Source organism: Xiphophorus maculatus, chromosome 13 (assembly GCF_002775205.1).
Source record: "Xiphophorus maculatus strain JP 163 A chromosome 13, X_maculatus-5.0-male, whole genome shotgun sequence".
Taxonomy (NCBI): Eukaryota; Metazoa; Chordata; class Actinopteri; order Cyprinodontiformes; family Poeciliidae; genus Xiphophorus; species Xiphophorus maculatus.
Genome location: NC_036455.1, coordinates 22,754,447 through 22,779,239, shown reverse-complemented (window position 1 = coordinate 22,779,239; position 24,793 = coordinate 22,754,447). Strand labels below are relative to the sequence as shown.

The 24,793-nt window shown below is 35.9% G+C and overlaps 1 protein-coding gene across 1 annotated transcript in view; it reads left to right on the top strand.

The window, feature by feature from the left end:
* The window catches only part of gabbr2 (gamma-aminobutyric acid type B receptor subunit 2), a 184,787-nt gene that overhangs the window by 49,672 nt on the left and 110,322 nt on the right, over positions 1-24,793 (top strand). Inside the window, exon 2 of the mRNA XM_023344732.1 lies at positions 8,009-8,146. Coding sequence (XP_023200500.1) covers positions 8,009-8,146 — 138 coding nt within the window. The remainder of the gene's footprint in view (positions 1-8,008; positions 8,147-24,793) is intronic.

The following is a 24,793-nucleotide window of genomic DNA, read 5'->3' as shown; positions in this document are numbered from 1 at the left end:
TAGACTGAGTGCAATAACAAGAGCCAGACTGCACAGAGAGAAGAGACGGAGGGCAATCAGCTATCAGCTTGGACAGCATAGTCAGTCTTTCGCAATGTCGTTTTTAAATGCCAGTCTGTCCCCAAACAAATAACCAGCCCCTTAGGATTTTCTTTTCTCTGTATGGCAGGCATGAAACGTGAATGAATCAGATTGAAAACAAAAGGGAAAAAAAAAAGTCCCCTCACTCCTTCTCCATTTTTACTTCATTCACACTCGCTCAATCAATGTGTATACTTAGATTCTCTGGGGTGTTTTGTCTAAATGTTGTCACAAGGAGCTTACTTATTTCATACTCGGCTCCACTACTACCCTCCTCTTCTTTTCACCTTTTTTTTTTTTTTTTACAAGTATCTTACTTGTAAAAAAATAAAAAAGTGCTCTGGAAAGAGCACTTTGATGAGTGCTGTTTCATTGTTTCCTTAACACAGCGAATTTCGTGTCAGACATGCCTTCCTGGTCATTTAGAGAGAGACAGAAAAGGCAAGGATGGCGATGTGTTACACCTCAGTGGAGCACTCGATTGTCTCTGGCTTCATTGATGGGGAACAAATAGCTGTAACGTCTTTACAATCTTATGTGTACTGACGGTAGCAGATGAGAGCATTTACTACTGCTGACAATACATTTGACAGGGTGGAGTTTTGACAAGGACCTTGTGTGTGAAATCAAGCTAGTTTTATTTTAGAAGTTATTGTGATTGTGTTGCCTGTACAAGGCTACGATAAACATTTCCTCTCCACTAATGTCTGCTTCACATGCATAAGAGCTTATTGTTCTCTCCTTCCCTTGCAGTGGTAACTAGCATTGACTGCCTTTGTAGAGTTTAGAGGATTACTGGGGTTTTGTACATTGAGAAATGGATAATCTTCCTCAGATCTGACCTATTGGCCGCCTTCTGCTGACTCTATAAGGCTTTATAAGACCAAGCATATGTTTCAGTGATCGCTGGATTCGGTCTGGTTTTCCCCTCCTGGCTGGGGAAGTGAAATCCACAGTAGAATGTATAATCCAAATTGAAATGAGAAGCAGCGAAGTGTTGGTTGGGGGGAGGGGAGGACAAAGAAAACTTCAGTAATGACAGTGCCAGGTTCTGTCATGCAAAGAGGTCCATCAGAGCAGAACACTATATGCAGGCATATTTGTATCTTTTAAACTTTTTCATATTATGTCATGTTGCAGCTGCAGATTTCAATAAATTTTATTGATGCTAAATTTGCTCATCTAACACAGAAGCGCATGATTGTCCAAAGGTGGGAAAATTATACATGGTCTACCAAATCTGAAAAGTATGGCTGCATGTTCTCAAAACAATCATAAGACAGCATCTGAGTTAATTAGAAACTTTGAATTATACTAATACAGCAAAACAAGTTTTCTGTCTAGGCTGTCTAGTAATGTAAATTACTGTGAGTAATTTTACTGGGCTTTAAGTTCTTTGTTAGTAGCTTAAGTGAAGGATAACGAGTAACAGTTTGCTGAAGTTGATAGATAGATTTTGTGAAATTTAAGAAACTAATATCAAAATTTCTGCTCATTCCATCATTCCAGTGACGGGTGTAATGGAGCCTGTCAAAACATGCTCTGGCATTCACAGTGTGCCTACACAATGGCATAGAGTCAACAAATCATCAGCTAACTTAACAATGTATTTATACTTACCTCATTTTGATGTTTCTTATTTTTTTTTACAAGGGGTGTAGTTGACCAAAAGTGAAAAAAATAAATTTTTTAAAACTACATCCACTCTCACCAGCAATGGAGTAAAGCAAGCAGTGAATGCAGCTGCTTGGTATAGAGAGCTGGTGAAACAAAGTTTTCTACAGGGAGAGAGGGGTTACATTACCAGATGGTACAATTTAGCTGAAAATTCAGCATATATTAATCAAATCAACAAGTTAGCCATGCAACATATCAGAACTATGTGCTGTTATTGGAGGGGCTATATTGACTGGATTAGATTATTGGGGGTCATAACCCCTAGTCACCTCCCCTCACCCTCCTCCCTATAAAATGTGTTTGCTAACAGTGGCCAGTTTGAAAGTACATGCTGTGCATTTTTTTCCCCTGCAAATGTTGCTCGTTGTGATCATCTGTGCTGTTGTTATGAATAAATACAGTATGTGGGCAGAGCGTTCTGCCTCTGACAACATTGCAGCAGAGGCATATAGACACCAGGTTTCTCAACTTGGTCTCGCTTTCTCTTTGTTGCTTCGGTCTCTCAGCATTTCTCTCTCATGTATGCATAATGCCAGGCCTCAGGTTGCTGATTTGGGGACAGTAATTGGTCATTAGGTGAAGGACAGGTGCAGCTGCCTCTTTTTGCAGCGTTAACAAGGCATTTCATCATGGTTAGCGGCTGCCGGTGCTCTGATCAGCCGTTGTTTTTATGACAATATCAGATACACAAAAAATGCACATGCCCACAAACAGTACTGATAGTGACACTCTGGTGGTCTCTGCTGACTAATGCTGCATGCAGTGTTACATTAGAGGATTTGACTCCAAACAGCAGACAGCATTTTGTCTTCTAACATTTACAGCTAAATTTTGTTAACCACGTTGAGAGGGTCAGCTGCCTGAACACATGAAATAAACACCCTACTTCTTAGGCTTGGAGCATTGGGTTGAGTTAATGATAAAAAAAAAAAAGTAATAATAATGCAAAAATAATTTCATTTTCTGTGATTATAATTATAAAAGTTTTGTAAACTGTTCTATTTTGTATCCGTTTTAAAAAAAATCTGTTTTATCTTTCAACTTCCATTTAGTCTTGTTGACTGACAAGGCAAAGTCCAAAGAGGAGTTTTATACCACATGAGCGGACTCTATTTAATAAGTGGGTGAATTAGGAAGGCAGTTTGTTGAAACATCTGAAAGATGTCAGAATAAAAGGAACCCGAGCACAAATGAATGGCGCCCATTTTTATTTTCAAAGACATTTGTATGCTTCTTTTGCATTGGTCTACCATGTAAAATGCCAATAAAACTCTTTGTTGTGGAACATCACAAAATATGAAAAACATGCTAATACTTGCAGAAGTATTCACATGACATGAAAGACAAGAGATTTATTCATGGGTTTTCACACTGTACTTTTATTTTCAGAAGAAGAACCTCGAACACTGAAGCAATCATGCATGCAGACCTCTAAGCATATTCTTTTTATGAGATTAAAAATATTTAATGCAAGCAATTTATCACGTACAACAGATAAACTGCTTTTTGCAACTGCATTCCAAGGACGCTTATGATTTATTTTCTATTTCTTCCAACTTATTGTGATTTATTATCAGAACAACAAAAGTCAATTGTTATCATATGATGATCAATTGGTGTTTATCTCACTGGCCTCTTGTAAAGGTCGCTGCAAATAAATTGTAGTCAGACGAAAGTTTAGAGGCGTATCTGGAAAAACAAAATCTTTGGCAAGTTGTCATAGCACTCAAGTGCTTTCAGCTTTCAGGAGTAGAGAAGCACAAGAGAAATGCCAGACTGGGCCCAAGATCTTTACAAAAATAAAGATAGAAAATATTTTTCTTTTTGACTTAGAATTCTTGGTCACTTGAACTTCATTTCTTAGTTTTTGGATCAACGTTACAGTGTTATACACCTGTCTTGAGTTTCCATTTTCAGGTTCATCCACCATCACTCCCCTCAACAAACCCTTTCCTTTGCCATCTCACAACCAGTCAAATAGATTGCTATGGGCGTTAACCCCATTGATTTGCTCCAAATGGCTTCCAAATGCCAGGAATTGCATTTCAGACTATTGGAGGGATAGAAATAAAGTGTTGTTGGATTTCTTGCTGATTTTCTGCAGGATTAAGTGATGTTTTGTAATACAGTGGCATTTTTTTTACTAAATTTTATTGTTCATGCAATTTTTAGGGTAAAGATATTTGTTTTTCCATTTTGGAAAATACAGTTTAATAAATGTTGACACTAAAAATGCAATCTAAATATACACTGCTCAAAAAAATAAAGGGAGCACTTAAACAGGTGTTTAACACTTAAAGTGTTCCCTTTATTTTTTTGAGCAGTATATTTACTGCATTCACTGGAAAAGATTATTCAAATTTTATCAAATTTAGTTGTTTTGAGAAATCAGAATGTTTGCTCAAAGCAGTTTAAGTATAGAACTTTAATAAAAACTGGGATCTAAAAAAGGAGTATCTGAAATGTCAAACTGGGCATTTCAGATTCCATTCAAACTAATGTCAGGGTTGGACTAGTTCTGATTGGTCATTATTTTCTTGGTGATCAGGTGGTGCCCCAATTGGTTATTTATAGTTATGAATAAATTAGAGGTGATGCTAGACTTCTTTATTATCTGTCATTTTCACTAATGATGTCAAAAAAATCCTATCATAATCTATTTTCACCCATCAAGTTTTAAATTGATAATGACATTTAACTGCATTTTATTTTCACTTTGTGTAAATATGAACAGATAACCTGCATCATACTATTATCAAGCTGAATATATTTAACTTTTTCTCTGCAGTGAAAGTTTTGAAAGGTAACATTCCACCATTTCAAGTAATCAGAAGTCAGCAATACTCAGTTCCCTTATTTTCATGAAAAGTACCTTGAAGTATCTTGTGTATGAATAACTACGCACACAAATTTACTTTGACTAGTTTTTTGGGGTTTTTTGCCTTTCATTACTCGTTTGCCACATTATTTTCCTGCTGACTCACACATAACAAATTCAGCTGTGCTCCATATGAAACATTATTGTTAATGTTGGGCCTAAGTAACATTCTGTATAATTACAGAATGCAAAAGTGATGGGAGTTTTACGGTTTCAAAAACAACATCCACAATGGCCTCCATGAAGTTTCTATCATAGAAAAAGTCCTTTAAGCAAAGTTCTCGCAAAATCTTATTTTATATGGGCCTTGCTCTGAACAGCTCTTAGGTCGACTGTCCAGTGAGAACTAGAGACACAGTTTAGACATCTGCATACCACTGGTCAGATACTAATGGCTCATAACTGCTTTAAAATGTATCTTATATTTTAGTTTCAATTAGTTATATTTTCACTTTCTGAGCAGCTTTAGCAATTGTGCATTACATCTTGTTAGCCTCTGAATTTTAAAATACTTTTATGACTGTAGCAGAGAGCATGTTGATAATTGTGGCTTATGATCTAATGTCCTTACTCATGTCTTTCTATTTTGTTTCCCTGTCCTTCCTCTGTCCTTACTTTGAGTATCTTCTCTCATCTTCATACTTTTTTTCCCTTCTGAGCTTTTTCACCTCGAGGTTTTCTGTTTGAATTCTGCCTATTCAAACCTCTACAGCATCTCTCTAGCTGAATAACTATTGATCAGAGTTGGAGTGGTTATGCTACCTAATGAGAGACTAAATATAGCAATCGCTGCAACGGGCCTGCTGCGGCATCCTGGCTCATCTGCTGCTCAAAGTGTGAATAGTCACGCCGTTGGCATGACAACACAGCGGTCAAGGCTTTATGAGCAGTCACAACAGATTGTGTGCTTGTGTGCAAGTTTGTGGGCAAATGTAGATTGGGATGAATGAAGCAAATGGGAACAAAATACAATATTTCGTAAAGAGAGTCCTTAAGAAAGCCCATGCTTGTTTGGATGGTTGGACATTATTACTGGAATATGATGCTGCTTTTTTATGCATTCTTTACTACATTTCACATAATCATGAAATTATTGTTGAGTCAGTGACTGGATAAAAACATAATAGCATAAAACATTTTCCACCTACATCCCATTGTTACGTTGTAAGTAAATTGGCTTAAACCTACATCACTGAGACTTATTGTTTTCACTTTGACAAGTTTAGCTGCCCACACTTCTTAGTTGCATGGTAACCAATTGAGTCACAATCCCTCAATACCAGCCCACCTTGTCCCAGCCAGCTGGAGAAAAAAAATGAAGAATAAGCATGTGCTAATGGGATATCTTCTTTAACAGCCTACTGTTTCATTTAGCTGCGTGGCCAAGATGAGGACTACCCACTGTGTCTAATCACATCTTCTCTCTCTCATTTCACCTGAGGCACATCTGCAATCAAGTCTATTTTTGACCAGCACTACTGCATGCTTTGCTCTGCTGGGATTCAGAAAGTAAAAGCATCTATGTGCATGTACCATGGTTAAAAATACATTCACCTCACAAAAGTTTGAAATGACGACTAAACATCAATCTGAGAACGAGGAGGTGAATATAATATGAAAGAGTTCTTATATGTGTATGTGCACAGAGTTGTTTTTTAAATAAGTACATACAAATTTAACTCTGAAAAGTGTGGCATGACAGTTCATCTGTGTATAATTTAATGTTTAATTTAAAAATATAACTGTTTTATGTAGGCGTCTTTTTTTTTATTTAAGAAAATTAGTGAAGACATCAAACCATTAGGTAGGTAGGAAGGCTGGTTATTTTCCTTCATTCTAAGTCAAGATGACACAATTTTATGTTACTGTATCCTAAAATTCCAAGAAAACACATTTAGTACATGAACAAGCTCACAGTTCAGTTACTTAGATATAAACTAATTTAATTTAATAACTGAATAATTTTGTTATTAGCTGGATCTGATTTGTTTTATATTCATTTCTGAATTTTAAGAGATTTTCTCCTCCAGAAAAACATTTGTGATCCTTGTGTAATTGGTTACTACATCAACAGCTTGATGTAGTAACCATCTAATGGTATTTAAATTGCCTCATCTGTTTCTTCTCACATGTTAAAAAACTGATCGTGTCCACACAGGCAGGCTATTGTTGGAGAAAAAGAAAAAAGAAAGAAGTGCATAATACTACTTTTCAAAATTTTACGAAATATAAATATACCAGTAAAACCCACTAGAATACACTTGAGCACTGCTTTTGTGTGTCATAAAACACTTTTCAAAACAATCAATTATCGGTTTTCAAACCTCCAACAACGAGTGGCCCTGTTGGTTAGTATTTTTATTCAATCATGGCTAATAGCTATTACGGTAGAAAAACAAAACAAACACAAGCCCACTTGGCATTAATTTATGAACACATCCTGAATTAAGTGGTCAATTGGAAAAAGTGAGCAGGAAAGTGTTTCATGCTGATTGGTATATCATGGTAAACTCTGGATGCTGACTTAGAATCACAGCAATAACAGTTAGCAAACAATTATGTTACAATCAGTGGTAACTGCACAATCTTTTTACATGTCTCCTCTGAATTTTCTTCCCCTCACACTCCTTCTTCTGGTTGCCATAGTAACATGGAATGGCTGCATTATGTAGCACCGAAACAGTGGAGGGTTGAATTTAAAGCCTGTGAGCTAGATTGCTTTACTGGTGTTTTAGTGTACACACACACACACACACGCACACACACACACACACAAACGCACACGCCGAAGTGCTTAAAGCAAATCTTAGCATTTATGCTGCTACTTACACTATTTAGAGTCTATGCCTATGCACAACATTTATCATTAATGAGTTGGCTGTGTTTATATTCTATTACTGGATTCTAAAACTTTTTCATTATTTTGGGACTAAATGGATCAACATATGCTTATGTCTCACCCTCTTGGCTGAGATGTAATCAAAAATCAAACTTAACACGGCAGTTAGACTACCGAAATTAGGATGATTAAAATAAAATTAGTTTTACTTTTCCTCATTGCTTTTGTTTTCAACACTGAAATATTGTTTCAAGGCACAAAATTTGTGATGAATACTTTTGATCCATGTTAGTGACGTGATTCAGATCAAACTCTGATGCAGTGTGATCTGATTACACTTAGAATTAAATGCATCTAACTGGATGAGAGGAGGGCACATTTTCTGAAAACTAAAGCTACATTTCATCATAGTTTGAATCACTGTTTTTGTCATAAAGTCTAATCAAATTCTTTCTTTTTTTCCCCCCTCCTTGTGTTCCTCTAACTCCCCCACCCCTACTTTCACTCTCCACTATATCTGTCTGTGTCTGCAGTGTGACAATGCTAAAGGACTGAGGGCCTTTTTTGATGCCATATGCTACGGTCCCAAACATCTGATGATCTTCGGAGGTGTATGCCCTTCTGTGACCTCCATTATTGCAGAGTCTTTGGAGGGCTGGAATCTGGTTCAGGTAGGGGTTTGTTGTGTATGTGAGCACACATAATGTGGGTGTGTGTGTGTGCCGGGGTGTACAGTTGATACATCCCGTCACATAGCATGTTATTTAATAATATACTTCTGTGAGTCTACCTATTACAAGACTTTACACAGTAAAGTTCAGCATTTTTTTATATTCCTGCTTAAGAAAACTCACACACAAAATGTTTGGGTCAGCTGCTTATACCTGCCTTTAACATTCAAACTAGGTTTTGGAGAACAATTGGAATTAAGATAACTTTCCAACAGGAGATTTAAAAAATCTCAGTGTGTGGTGTAAACGTGTGGACTAGACGCCGAGTTATTAGAAGAAATTATGATATTAGCTCAACAGTTTAGTACTGGGTTTTACTTTCTTGCCTTCATTCTTTGTGGCGTAGACTGAACAAGGTGTTGGAAACATTCCTCTTCAGTTTTGGTCCACATTGACAAAACTGAAGAGCATCAGTTTGAGTTGCATATTGTTGCACTGCATATCTGCAATGCAAGTCTCCCATTTTGTCACATCTTAAACTTGCTGTAGTGAATTGAAGTCTAGTACAGCGCACTAACTGTTTGAAAGACCAGTTTGAGACGTTTTAAGTTTTATGACAGAGTGCATCATTGTGTTGGAAGGATCCATCAGAAGATGAATAAAATGCTTGGGTCGAGCTACGTTGTTCAAACCTTAATGTATAAACTTTAAGAGAGCTCAAGGCTTCTCTCCTTTTGCAGTTTTTCAAAAATGTTGGCTTGACTTTTTAATATATTTTTTCCTTACAGTTTCCAAATGCTGCTGCATACACAGCTAATATTTGAAAACTGGCTTAGAAGGTGTTTTGGCACAAGCTTGAACTAGATCTGTTGAGCTAATTACCTACTTTCACATTTTGCTACTCATTTACACCAGCTTCTGATATTGGCATTTATGGGTTTTAGTTCAGTGCAGCATTAAGACGGCACACTTGGCAAATTAAAAACCTTTAATTCTTGCATTTTGCAAACTTTTGACCCCTGGAGTTATGGCTCCCCGTGTCTTTGAATCTGCTCTGTATGTACCAGAGAGGGAAACTGCCTCTTTCCAAATAAATCATTTAATTTGTTGTAAACCTTACAAAGGTTATCGAGCGTAGATAAGGAAGGAGGACGCTTGTGCTAGTAAGAGAGAGCATAATTGAAGAGCCTGCATTTTGAACTGAATGTCACATAACGTTTTACATTTCTCCTGCTTGCAGTTACCTTCAGTCTACTTCTCTTCATATTGCTCTTTGCTCGCTATCTTGTACAGGTCTCTTAAGAGGGAAAATATCAACAAGGAAAGGTGATAAAAGTTGGGTATTTTTGTGTCTGTCTTCATTTTTTTCTCAGTGGTAATACCAGTCTACATAGAAGGTTCAAGTTATGACTAGTTTGAGGTGTTCTTAGACTTGTATGTGTGTTTGCGCCACTCTCAGTTTTTATTAGTTTGTTTGAAAATGATACCTCTGAGAGCAGCAGTGGCACTTTTTTGCTTTAAAGAACACACTGTTTGGAGCAATTTGTTCTCCAGAGCACTTTACCCAGTAAGGTCTTCTTTGCTATCAATACAAATACTGACACCAACAAATTGAGGCCAGCCTTTTTCCAAAATACACATTGTGTGGCTGTCTCAGCACATTGCACCAAGTGATTTGGTGAAACCAGAGTTGCATGCTAATGGCTACCAAGATAAAAGAGTTTTGCAGAACCTTGCAAAAAGAATTAATGTATTTGGTCTTTCTACATTTTTCCCCCCATTAACACAGTGCAAGCTATTTCCTGCTGTCACAACAATACAACTACAAATTCCTTTGGAATTTATTGAAAATTTAATGATATGGACAAATGCCAAGTATGGCATCATTGCAGAGTATGAAAGTATCCAGTATAAAATCAGGAAGATGGTCCTTAAAGATGAACTGCTAAATAAATGTCTTAGGAAGCAGAAACCTAGTGTGTAAGATGAAGACCAGGAGGAAAGATCAAGTAGAGAAAAACCTTTGCATTGCCTGAATCACCTGCTGGTACTGGAATTGGCAGACATTTGCGAAGTCCTACAAATGACTAGATAAGACTGTACCAAGGGATTGGGCAAAATCAATAATCACAGCAACACAAGAGCAATAGAGGCCAGGGTATACCACACCTAACAAGACCCAACATGCAGGTTGGGCAAAGATGCCCATGAAACAGTCCAGAACTTAGTACCTGGATACCGGCAGGTAAAGCATACACATAAGCACGTGCTTTGAATATTGTACCGGAATATTTTGCTAAGACTGTGCTGGATGTCCCACAGTCACAGAGGGAGACTCCACCAAGAATGACAAAGTTAAGATTCTTTCTAATCTAGACTGATAAGCAGGTAATGGTTAACCAACTGAACATTGGGTTAGTACACAAAACAAAATGGAGATTAATGCTACAAGGTTTACACTTAATTAATTGCGTCTCTTCGATGCAACTCAACTTTTAGTTTGCTAAAATAACATAGCAAAATCTGATTGATCAACAAGTAAATTTCAAATATCCTTTCTCTTTTTTGTATTTCATGAATTTAATGCAATTAGTAAATTCATAGTACATTAATTAGTAAATCTGAACATATCTTTTTAGTAGAGAGACCTGTATTCCCAACTTTGACATCAGATACAGTTTTAAGAGATTATAATAGCTTCAAGCTACAATAATGTCCTTGTTTTAAGGAGAGAAAGAAAAAAAGAATAGCCTGTCTGAACCATATGCCAGAAGGTGAGATAAGTGGATCTTGCACCCCGCAGCTTCATTGTTTTTCTCCTGTTTTGTTGTAATCAAGTTTTAAACTTGATATTTCTATCAAATTTCTTACAAAAATTGTGATTTTTGTTTTCCATGGTGATTAAATCAGCCACACTTAATAAGCTCATCATTACCACATCAAAACAGAAAGCTGGCAGATGTTATCTACAGAATATATAGCTGAGAGAAGCCACTAAAGAAAATAAAGAAGGGGAAGGTTAATCATTCAGTCATAAAAATAGTTTCAATTAGTGGTGGTGCCTAACAAAGTACCAGGCTCAACTAAAATAAACTCATATTCCATTATCTTCACGAAGGCATGAGTTTGCCTCTGGATGCAAATAAAATCGTTATTCTTGTGAATGTGTTTTATAAGGCCAATGTAGTTAAAAAAAAATGCTTAATTGGCAAATAGTAGACAACAAGGGCATGGAAATAAGCATGATTTTTAGCTATAGTATCATTAGTTGTCTATTACTCCAATTGAAATAGGCAAAAAATAATTTCATAATTAGGAGCCTGTATCAAGCAAGCCATGTTTCTTCCACATGAAGACATTTTATCCATTTTAAACTTTAAACCATTAATCCAATTAAAGAAAATTATGTTTCCTTCCGTGGAGATAATTTTTATTTTGTCTTCTATTTTGTTCTTTTCTTGGCTGCAAAAGTTGGCTCTCTTTTTCTCTGGGGGTTTAATTACGGAGATGTAACCTCATAAGGTTGAATTATTTGAATAACACAAGCTTATAGTCTCATAATGACTGGTTAAATGTCACCAGATGATTTTGTAAAACCTATCTGAAATAACACGTGTAGCTCCTTTTTATACATTATCTATAAGTATTAGTCCCCGGCCAGGATGTAGAGTGGGTATTGTAAATTTAACATATTTGTTAAAAGAGTCACCGTGTTGTGATTCTATAGTATGAGACAAATAACTTGTGGAAAGATCGAGCTCCTCCACCCTATCTCAGTGCTACTTTAGTGGTCTGAAGAAATGCATCACTCCCTATTACAAACAAAAAAGTTTATCCACCATCATTGGTAGCCATGCTAACTAGCCTTAGCATTCATGACAGGCTCTGTTCTGGTGAACCAGCTGTAGCACAGCAGAAAAAAGGGGGAGGGTGTGAGCAGTGCATACATGAGCACGATTGACAGCACTAAGACCCTGCTCCTTGCTCTGATTGGTTGTTTCTGACCAGGCGTTCTATTTCTGTAGAAAACAGCAGGACCATGGATTTTTTTTTTCAAAAATCATCTGTCTCATATTATACTGTAACAACATAGTGATAGTTTTAACAAATTTGTAAAAATCATATTTTTTTAATAAAAGTTATGTCCTTTAACACTTTTTAACTTGCCAGGAATAACGAGGGAAATACTGAGTTTTATTTAAGTTGAATTTAGTGACAAAACTGGTTTAGCATCATTTGCCTTGGAGTAAAACTTAAAAAAAAACTTTATCAATCAATCAATCAAATTTTATTTGTATAGCACATTTCAGCAGCAAGGCATTTCAAAGTGCTTTACATCATATCAAACACAGAAACACAATGCAAGATAGAATCAACAATCAAAACACGACATTAAGTCAGGTTCCATCAATGAATTTGTAATTGATTACGTTTCAAATACAATCCTAAACAGGTGGTTTTTAGTCGAGTTTGCATCCATAAAAGGTTTACCTGTTACACTCCTACTGTGTTATACAGAACATAATACCTATTGCTATTTTAATTCCCAATCACGCTCACAAACACACATTTTAAAACGATGTAGACAGCATTTTAATGCTGCATTGACCCTTAGTATAATTCATCTTTTTGAAACCACTGAACAAAGACACTGACATTTTCAAGGAGGAATAGCTGAATGCATCCTTTTAGCACATTTTGCCCAACATCTGGACAGAGATCTAATGTTTACCTGTATGTGGGGCTCGTTTTTCTTGTGTGTTGGCTGTATTGATTGTTGTAGCCTCATTAAATCAGGCAGTTTAGAGACAGACCTCTATCCCCAGAAACTATTGCAGTTTTCTGGGTTTTTAAACGCTCACTATCTTGAGGGTCTTCTTTTCCTCCCAATTTTCTTTCTCACTCTGCCTGAGTGCTACATTGGATGCTTCAATAAAACATGTAATGCCTAGCACTGCAGTATTCTGCCTCACTTATGTCAAATCCTCATGTGTACCATATCAATATTTCATCACTTCCAAAGTTTAGGATAAAATCTCTGTGCAGCGCAGAGCCAGATCCTTATTTTGAATGTATCCTAGGTACACGAGAAACAAATTTAATTAGGCTACTTTTTTTAACCATGAAAGTAAATTATATTACTGCTGCTTTATTACAAATATTGATCAAAAACGAAATAATATATTTTATATGTTATGTTTCAATGATTTATTGTATCTAATTCTGAGCATCCATCAGTACTTTCCTTTTTGAAAAAAGCACCGGACCTGTGTCACCCTAATGAAAATATGCATATGCAGGTAGCACCCACAATATTTTTATTTTTTACTTTTGTTCAGAAATGGTTAGCAAATTTTGCCCCACAACATAGAATCCATTGATACAATATCCATCTGCTTCCTGTCATTGCTAAAGAGTCCTGTAATGTTTACACTTGCTTATAATTGGTTGAACAGATTAACCTGCCATCTTCCAGATTCTGAAAAAGGGACACAAGGATTAAACAGAATTTTGAGATTCCATAGTCTTCTTTCCAATGTCTTGGCTGACATCTTTAGATTTTGCTGTGATTTCTAAAAATGACGCTGCACATTTACAGTGTCACCTTAAAATACATCCCCTGGTGTGCCTTCAATTAAATAAGAAGCTTACAAAGCCATGACATCACCATCTGAGCTGTTTAAAGGCAAATTAATCTTAATTTATGCAAACTTCTGAATTTTGAGGGAATAAAAAAAAATAAAAATTCAACTCTGATAGTTTCACTATTGTTAATTTATTTATTTTACCGAGGCAGCGTTTTAGAGCAAATTGATTAATTGTGCCCCCATTTCTCACAGTTTGCATGTTACAACTTTTACAGTCCTCTGATTGTTGAGTATGGTACTTCCTGGAGCAGCAAGGTGATGTTCTTGCAGTTTTGAGTGCAGCCTCTGTGTCTAATCTTAGGACTTTGAGCTCACTGCCCAGATAACGTTTCCCCTTTGGCAGTTCTTTACTTGCCTTATTAGTGGTAGAAAACCATATTTATATTTTCCCATCTGTAATCAGAGGCAAAATGCTCATACCTGCTGCACTTAATAGGTGCCTTTTGCATGTATTTGCATACTAAGTGAAGCGCTGAAAAAGAGCAGATAGCAATATTTAGAGCTGAGGGTCAGCACAACTAAGCAATGAATTACACACCTTTACTCTCCAGTGTGCACTCAGAAAGATTTTTAGTGTCCTCTCTGATTTTAGTCTGCTCTGTCTCCTTTTATAAACAGCCTTGATATTGCCTTTTTTGTTCAACTCTGACGTCCAGGTGAAAAATAGAATCATTCCGGTTGACTTCTTGCTGAGCTGGTCTCTGAAGATTTGATGATAAACCATTTATCTTCATATTTGCTTTACTACTGCTTGTGTTTTTGCTGACCATAAGGTCCACTCTTGGGGATTAATTACTGACTCTCTCTCATTTCTCTCTGATTGTAGCTTTGGGAAAAGTCAGGATTCTTAAGGCTGCCAGTTAAGCCACATTTTTTAGTTTCTGAAAGTTTATTACTGTCACCAAAGGGAAGCAGAAGGCAGGATCCCTCTTTTTGTGTTAGTCATTTTAGGTCTATTTTGATAAAGTACTTTGCTATCAGTAATGTTTAAACTTTAAATCATATTCTAGTTTTAAACACAAATGTGTGACAATGCAAAAAAAATAAAAAGTCCATTGGCATTGCTTTACAGACAAATGTGGGAAAAATAAAATCAATGTCTGCCTCAATATGTCTTGATGCCCCATGGCACAAACAGATGTAAAAAAAAATAAAAATAAACAAATTATGTTTCATTGTGCATCATTGAAACAGTTATTTTTCTCATCTATGCCTCCACACTTGTAGAGTACACCAGCGTGTAGTAGGAGAGTTCACGCTCTCCGTTGTGCCCGTTCACAGTTCTGAATACACGCAATCTGACAGGAAACACAGTCATTTGCTAATTACCAACATTTGTTGAATGCATCCCGTTAACATGTTGCAACCGTCAGCGTCACATATTGAATAAACACGCTTCTTCGAAGCCACTAATAAAAACGAGGGCTTTCGAAGAATCTCACGCTGCTTTGGTTCTTCCCTTTGAAGTGGAAACAATGACTATAAAACAGCTTCTTAACCCCGTACAGACTCTTTCGACACCAAAGTCTATGAACAAAATTCAAAAGGAATCCAACATGAGAACATACTAATTTCCACCCTTGCATTCGAATGTTATTATTCAGGAGCTTTCAGAAAGGGGAGAAAGAGGGTCGTATGCTGATAATGTTGGAGGTACCTACTGGTCACCATCAACAATAAAATAGACATATTAGCAACCTATTTTTGTTTATTTTGAATAGAGATTAATTACAGAGTACTCCTTTGAAGGTTAAGATACACTCTTACATCTATGATCTATTTCCATTGCCTCTTTTCTCTTTGGGGGGTCTTCAGCTTTGATTTAACTTATTTAGGTCATAAGTTTCACAGGTCTTTGAAGCACAAGCTGTGTGTATACTTCAAGATGAAGCTGCAGCTTCTAGCAAAAAAAGACGCAAGTAGATGTTGCTATTTTTAGCTATTTGACAATTAGTGGTAGAAGTAAGTCAACAATTTTCAAAAAAAAGTTTAAGAGCTTTTATGAGGCTACATCACATTTCTTTTCATGTATTGGCTCCATTATTTCAGAACGTGGATATTAAACATTTAAAACCAATTCTAGAAATTGGAAAAAAGTAAAAAAATAAAAAACTCCACCAAATTTAGCCCAGATGTCAATGGATCATTTAGACATTGTACTTTCAAAAAACAAATCCCTCGCTGGGATTATAGTGGGAAAAAGGTCGATGCGACTCAAACATATTGACCAGTACATACTACATCCAGGAAATATAAAAACAGTATAAAATAAGCTTGAAAAAGTCAAGTCAAACACTTCCTGCTCTCTCTTCCTGGTATGGGAATATAAAGCCACTTTTGATTAGATTTTTCTTCTATAATTTGTCTCCTAAAAATGATATTAAACTGTTATATTAGACAATGGAAATAAATGGAGTGAGACTCATATTTCAAAGTAAGAAATGGAGTGTTTCTTCAAGACTTCTTGTTGGGATGGCCGACGACGCTACATAAAAAAAAAAAAATCAAAACTGAAGCCAACACCACTGTTAAAGCTTTTCAATGGGAACATTTTATTACATTGGGGGAAAATATAACAGAAATTGAGCAACCTACAAGAAAAAATAAGAACACTGCAACTGGTTGCCCATTGTTACAAAAAGGCCAATTTCTTATCTTTAAGCCTCAATTTGAACCTGTCATAGTTCAATATGTAAATTATATATTTTTTTATTTTGACACTGAACATAGACTGTTTAAAAGTACAAAGTTTGTCATTTTAAACCTGACGGGTTTTAGCCCAAAAGTAAAAAGTAGTTTATTCCATACCGATATTAAAACGATGAAATTTGTAAATAATTGCAAATTTAAAAAGATTTAAACTATGTCGACAATTACAAGGGCTGACCAGCAGGGGAAGTGGAAGGAAGATTTTTAGAAATAAAACAGGAAATAAGGCCCAACTGAAAGACATTGTTTAAAAAGCCATGCCCAACCATCAACTACAAAAATGCTTCTGTGTAGCTGATCTGTGTATGTAAGACTTTTGAAACAGCCGTTTTGTAAAGTGTGTAGAGATATTGATCCCAAAGAAATGTTCCCCAGTTTTATTTAAACAGGTAGTAAGGGAGGGTCATTGAGTTTTATTCACAATAATTTTTGCAGGATACTAATAAATATGCATTTTGATTGACTTACTAATCATGCTTTATAGAAGGAAAACAGGGTATCTCTTGTAGGTAGTTTTTGCGTTTTTTGATTAATAAGCCATCATTGTTTTTTTATTTTCTTCTGTTTTTGGAATTAGCAAACAAAAATTAAAAACATAAAATTGGCTGATTGGTATCAAGAGTTGCAAGATGAAATTGCATACAAAAGGGTTTTTTGTGTGTTCTTACTATATTACAGCACCTTTAAAATTAATTTAGCCAATTTTTAAAGCTTCCAGTAAGTCTGGAAAAAAAATCCCAAAGATCTCTGTTCTCCGATTACCTTCCTCTCCTTTTGAATGTTTTTTTTTTTTTTTTCTAAGATGGGGACACTGAGAACCTCATTGAACTTAGAATTTGTGTAGGAAATGTGCTGCTCTGTGGCTGGTGTTTGGAGCATCCTTTGAAACTCTATCAAAAACAAGGGCTTGCTGAGCAATTGGACATCAAAGAAGACCCAGCTCCATTACAGGCCATTAAAACCATAACGGCTGCTTGGAAAGATTGAAGCGTAGAGGATCGATAAAGGGCAGTTTAACTGTCTGACACAGCTCACTAATATCTGAAGCATCATCTCCCATTCAGAGGCAGCTAAAGGAGGAAAGAGGAAGGGGGGGAAGAGGGCGAGAGAGGACAAACTTAGAGGGCGAGAGAGGATATGGAAAGAAAGACTCTTATTATTACAAAGTGCTTTTGATCTCCTATTGCTGCTCTTTGTCTTCTTCTCCCACCCATCCCTCATATACTGTAGTCTTGTGTGGGGATGATATAACCTAATTTCACAGTAGGTTGATTAGCATTTTGGATCATTCAAACCCTACAAACAGAACACACGGTGCAACTAAATTGAAAGATTAGCAATACATTCAGAAATTACCCCTGAAACACATTCTCTAACTTGATAAAAATCTTCAACAATAAAAAAATGCATGTACTTTGATTTGAAGGCTTTAGAGCCAAATTAAATCTCTTGGCAGCAAGAAAATAAATAAGAACACAAGTGACGACTCAGTGTGCATTAAAAAAACCTGATTTACGCCTTCTCAGAACATACAGTTGCGTATGTCTTCAAACTGAGGAAGAGATGTATTTGACAAACACCAAAAAATTGTCTCCAACTTCTTTCTCTACTTAATATATTCTCTCTGTGCTGCCAGTTTCTGCCCATCCTTTCTCCCTGTTTTATCTTCTTTCACTTTATCTGGGCATCTGGATGTGGAAACGCTATGTCTGTTTGAGAATAATAGCAAGCTATATTATTTAATTCCCTATTGTAGTCATTGAATCCCAAAGATACAGTTCAGATGAGTAGTTTACATACACTCATCAACATGATATTTGAGCTGCTCTTTTACGTTTTGAACACAGGAATTGAGTTCACAAATTTAAATTTATTTGTGGATCTTCTTAAATTTACACAGATAAAATTTTACATGTAAGCTGAAATGTATATAACTGTATCTGAATAAATCATTTGACTGAAATATTTTATTTAGCTAAATTCAAAAAGTAAATGATATAGATTCATTGCACATGACTGATTCTTCAAGTGTTTAATTTTGTTCACTTAAAAATACATAAATGAGTTATTTATCTGTAACATGAAAAAATGTTTAGAGGAGACAAGTTGATGCTATATCTTTCTGCACTGTTTGATCTCATTTAAAAAATGAGAGTTGGCAGGTCAAAGAATAAATTACGTCTATTATCCTCAAATAAATATGGATAATTCCATAAATCCTGTTTTTTCGTCTCTATTGTCAGAGTATAAAGTACACAATTCTAAAAAATTCCAAAAGATTGTTGATCCCTCAGAGGTTTATGTTGAACTAGATTCTCAGTCACGATAATCTTAGGAGTTGTGCCAGATACTTTAAAATCTAACTTTCTGGACTGAAGAAGCCTGTTGGTTGAGAAGTGAAACATCTTCAAGATAACAAGAGAAGGCCAGTGGCTTTCAATCAAAAATCCCAGCATTCCGAGGTTTAACATACTGTAGTTCTGTATTGTTGGTTGGTACACTGCGGTAGAGGGGAAGCTGGACTGTTTCTGTGGAGAGAGCGCATATGGCGAGAACCTCTGTCTTTGGAGTGGAAACAACATTCCAGTTTTAAAATTTGTTATTGAAAAAGAAAAAAAAAGTATTGATGGATAAGAAAGCACAAATTTTCCTTTATTATTTTGTTTTTCTTTCTGACACAAATTACAAATGAGTAATGTGCATTTTCTACAACAAAACATCTGCTACTGTTGCAGTTCCACATTTTAAATGACTATCAAAGCTTTTCCTCCTTCAGTGAATCATTTGAAGGGGTGAATCATTCAGTCATCTTTTACAACCTGTTGTGCATTAAAAATAACCACATCACTTGCAGAAATGAAGTCAATGATGTGATTTCTCACTGATAGAATGAAATACTGTTGTAGCTTTAAAGAAGCTACGACATGTCTGATCAATATACTCTGATCAGACATAGAGCACAATGTGAGAAAATGCGTTTCCCTTTTTGTGTTTTTATCGCTCCTACTGTGTTTACGATGTGAAGTCATTATTTACATGTACAGCAAGGACAGCTGTTACCTGATAAGCCTGCTTGATGGACATGTTAAGACCAGAATATTATTATTGCTTTCATGGGACACTAAAATGGAGCAAAAAGAGGTGCAAATGTCTAAAAAAAACTAGGTTGATACCACATGCAGCACAATGTTTGCAGATGACAGCATCAGTGTTTTAAAATGCTTTTTTAAAAATGTATTTTTTTTTTTTAATGAAAACATCAGTCCAACAGCTTCACTCTTCTTGAATCACAAATCCCAGTGCCAGTTGGTGGAGTTTTTGAACAGCTGGGACAAACGGGCTCAGTCTTGGGAAGACAAACACTTATTCACATACATAAATAAAAAAAACAAAACATGTATGGGTAGAAAGGCAGAAATAGATATGTGATAGAGCAGTTTAAGTGCAGATATTCTTAATTTTTAAATGCATGTTGCATTTTCTTAACACGATCTCAAAGTGATTTATAGCTTACTTATTTTAATCTTTGTTTTGATGACTTCAGTAGTAAGTGGAATTTCCTTAAAGGACTTGTGACACTGAAAAAAAATCACCACATTTTCCCCAAGGGTCAGTTTCCACTTTGCTCTAAATATGTTCAAATTTATAGTGCCAAACAAATGCATCTCTTCCGTATTATTAATGTGGGATGATCCTGTTTTTTTTTGGCAATTTGCTTATCTCAGTAGTTTGGGATGATAAGTCAAGTCCAGCTTCCTTGCCTGTCATCAATTCGACTTATTCTTCCACATGTTCAAACACAGTCTTTATCCCTGCTGGCACCCTAAATAAAGTTGGTGTGTATTAATAAAGTCAAAGGGACTTGAGACTTTAGGAACACAGCTTGTTCTAGAATTTGTACTATGCGTTGATTTAATGAAAATAAAAATGAGTAGAAAGGAGAATCATTTACATAACTACATAATTTTGATATTATGTAGTACATATTTTGTTTGGGAACATACAGAGGGAACTGCTATATTTGTTAAAACTATGGCTAAGCATTTGGCACAAAGAACTCTTTTGTACTATTTACAGTAGACGCTTTTTACACTTTCAGGGTCCAAAGGAACACTGCATTTTTAAAAATAAGTCACAACATTCTTTGTGTTGCATTTTGTTTTCACAATGCTGCATTTGTCAAAATATTTCAATTTTTTTCTAAAGTTGAAGCATCGCATTTTAAATGGAAATTAGTGTCAGAAGATTCTTAATGTGATGCAACAGTACAAGTTGTTAATGTTTTTAACACAACCACTTTGGCTGTTACATTAATATCACAGGCTAAGTAATAACCCTAATTGTCATGTTACATTGATGACTGTGTGTTGATGTAGTATGAGTGATCACATAGCAAAGATCAAATGCAAGAGAGGAAACAAAACAACACATTAACCTGTGTAACTTAAACTGACGAGGAATATTTTTTTGCTAGAGTAGAAGTAGCATCTTTTAATCATGTATTCTTATAGCTATATACAGTAGTTATAATGAACAGAACATCTGGCACCCCATTCACATAAGACTAAGATTGTATGATAACATTAATAATCAGCCAACATATCTCAATGTTGTGTCTCAGTAGGCACTTATAAAGAGGTCTTTTAAAGTACATCAAGATCTTTGTGCACAAAATCTTTGTGGTCAGTTTGTTATGGTCAAGTGGCAGCAAATCTGGAGCCTGGTAGCACCAGTGGTATCTTATCCCCGATTTGTTCCTGGTGCACACTTGCAAAGTTGAGCCTTAAGAGAATTTGTAGCAAGAGGTAAATAATTTTGTGTTTCGTTGTTATTTTTTAGTCACTGTGTCTGTTGTACTGATAGCATCACAGCTCTGGCTGCAACTAAAAGGATCTTACCATGCACTGAAACAAAAATTCAAGTCACTGGTGTTAAACCAAGGCTACTTGTAGATAGAAATTGGCATGTGGAACACATTTTTAAGTGTTATCGGTTACAGACACCAAAGAGCCCACACAGGCTAATTGCTGGGCCACTGTAGAAAGTTGTAGGTTTTATCAAGAAGGTCAAATGGATAATATATTTTACATATATCCTCATATTTAGCCGTGATGAGGGAGGAGAACTATGATTAATCTTATGATTAACTATATGCTTTTTGTATTTTATATAACTTTATTTACTCAGGTTAGTTCCATTTAGATCAGAGATCTCTATTAGGAGGGAGACCTGGCTAAGACCGCAGTAGCATAATTACAACAAAAACAAACATTAAAATTTTGTCACAGAAAACACACAGTGTGAGACAGTGTACTGCAAAGATATCATATTTTTATATCTGAGATTGTGACATCCATATTTAAGAGACAAGTACACAATGAGGGATAAAAGGATAAGAGGACCACAGCTGGTAATACATTTCGACACATGCAAAGATTATGGAGTAAAGTGTTCATACACAAGCCATCAAGCAGAAGCAGGACTTCAGAACTTGTCTTTAGTAAAATCCTGCAAGAATTTTCAGGATTTTTTTAAACAAACTGATTATGCTTCTTAAAAGTCAAATGATCATCAATTCATATTCCTAGATGTTTAAAAGTAGACTATTTGCTTTCTACTTCTACTTAACATTTTCTCATTCCATGTAGATCTCGCAATTTTTGAAGCAGTGAAAAGCATACATTTTGCTAATAATACAGTGGGAGTATAATTTTTAAAAATAACCCCATATTTTAACGTCTCTGTGTGATCAGTAATCTGTGAAAAAATATGCAAATATTTGTATTAAGAGTGCATGATTCCCTCTGACTGCACTGGGTGGGAAACGTTCTCAGAGCTCTGCGCCAGATAAAGATTATTGCAAAAAATGCGAGGCTGCCAGTGTCAGACTACTCCATATTCATAGAAAGATTACACAGATTGTTAGAAAACATGCTATTACAGATGTGATGGTCAAGAAAGCAGTTCATTGTATAAACACAAAGGGTCATAGCTGCTATAAAACTGAAATGCTGTTTCCAAATTTGAAGCAATCCACCAACGTTCGATTTTGGGGATCCTGGGGATTTTAGTGAGACTTTAGGGCTGTCTTCATTCAGCAGGAATAGGTTTATTTAATAGACATTTAATGATTGAAATTTTGCAGTGGACTGAACAATGGCATCACTGGGTAACTTACTGTGAAATTTGTTGACTTGTAAATGTTTGGTCGTTCAGAGCAGCAGTGAGATCTAGACGGAAGGGTTCTGACCTTAGCAGACAAAAACTATATATGTTTTATACATAAATGCCTGAGAAACATGGCACGGCTCGGTTTGAAATTTTAATTCAAACCTTTTAGTGGTGAGCTGGCAGGAGGACCCGAGAGACAGAGCTAGAAGAGCAGCACAGCTAGCTCATTAGAACTGAGTGGAATTTGTCTATCCCTGAATTGTCTCTCTCTTTTTCCACAAAGCATGCACACATCACATAAGTAGAGACTAAAACACACAGAGACACTCGGGTAGAGACGTGATCGCCTGCAGTGGCCAGAGAAATAGAAAAAGATTGCTAATACTCTTAAGATACACAACACACACACACAGTTGAACGAATGCATTTATCTGACGAACACTAAACTCCATAAGTTGGCAGAAGAAAACAGAAAAGTGGGGCAGGATGTTCTTAAACACTGAGCAGTGACCGCACATACGGTCTGATTTTTTATTTTTATTTTGAGCAACACACAGTACCTACTGTAGGTAGATGCAGTGTAACACTGGGCCTTCATTTAAATGTATAACTACCCCTGTGGCACAAGAATTGATTGATGGAGTGTGATAAGTAATTGTACATCTAGATGCATGTGAACTGTTTGCTGTCATTTTGTCTTCTTTCAGCTGCTGTTATTTTGATTACTTCTGTCAGCTCTGATTTAATGATATGACTTTTAAATCTGTCAACTCAGATTTTATAAAAAAAACCCGGAACCCGTTTGGTTTAATTTCATGTCCTTAGCTTCAGGTTTTTGTACTTGTTCAGAAAACTGTTATGATGTCTATGAAATACAATTAAGATGTGTCTTTAATTATTTGTAGAATTTGCAGAATAACTGCAACTTGTACCCAGGAAGAGGTTCAGCCTGTGCTAAAAGTACTTACTAAAAAGTACTGAAGCAGAGCTGTAATGAATGTACTAATACTTCAGGTTAATGTGCCAAGTTCAGCAGGGTCACAGGCTCGGTGAAGAAACCTTGCCTGAGCTTGTAAAATATAGCGGCTGCTGTGATGCCTGCCAGATGGGAGGAGAGGAAGACGTCCATTGTTTGGAATCAGATGCATCTTTAATGATGCATTCCGCCCTGCCCTTGTAGATAGAAAGGGAAATGCGGTTTGAAACTGGGTGAATGTGATCTGATGGGAAGTTTTCACCTCCAGATGACAGACTTCCTGAAGCAAAGGCTCAGTTACAATGGAGATCAAAATGTTTTTTAAGAAGATCTTTACCTTATGAATGGCTTACTGACATTTGGCCTCAGTGTATTGAATGAAATGTTTGTTGCCAGTAGATGGCAAGGCCTTATAAAGATCTCATTCAGTTATTGTGAGTCATTGAAAAGTTTTGTTTACTTTTCTATTTTTCTCTTTACAGAGTTCTCTTAAAAAATTAATAGACCAATTCTTTAGTTGAAGTGAGAAAGTTGAATATAGCAATCACTAGATTGTGCCAGATAAAAAGCTAATACCATTCTTTTTTCATTTCAACTGGTTGAAGAGGTTCAGTGAAGTCTAATCAGGTTGCCACAAATGGCAATTTGTGAAGAATGATTAGGTTCCCTATAGTTTCATCTCTAGTGCAACAAGATGAGTCATAAATTCTGATGGATTGTATAGAGATCACCAGTGTGTAGAATATTACTACAGTTCAGCAAGTAGAAAATGCCCTAATTCTGTCAGATTTTAACTTTTAGATTTTAGAAATAATTTTTTATTAAGCCTAATTTAAAAGGTCGTTCTAAAGACTCAAAACTTCAACGGATATTCATGACTGTTGACATTAAGTGTGGCTAGGTGGGTAATTGTAAATAAAAGTCATATTGTACGATAATTTGCATCTACAAAATAGCATTGGCTGCCGTCACTCAGAGGCATTATTGTCATTTGTAATGCATAGTTTACACAACAGAGATGTAATGTGAGAGAATGATGAGGTGATAATTCTGTTCTCTTCCATCTTTTTCAGTGATGGATAATTTTAGATATAAGAAGCTGATGAAATTACATCACAAAGCAATATACAGTACATGGATGTA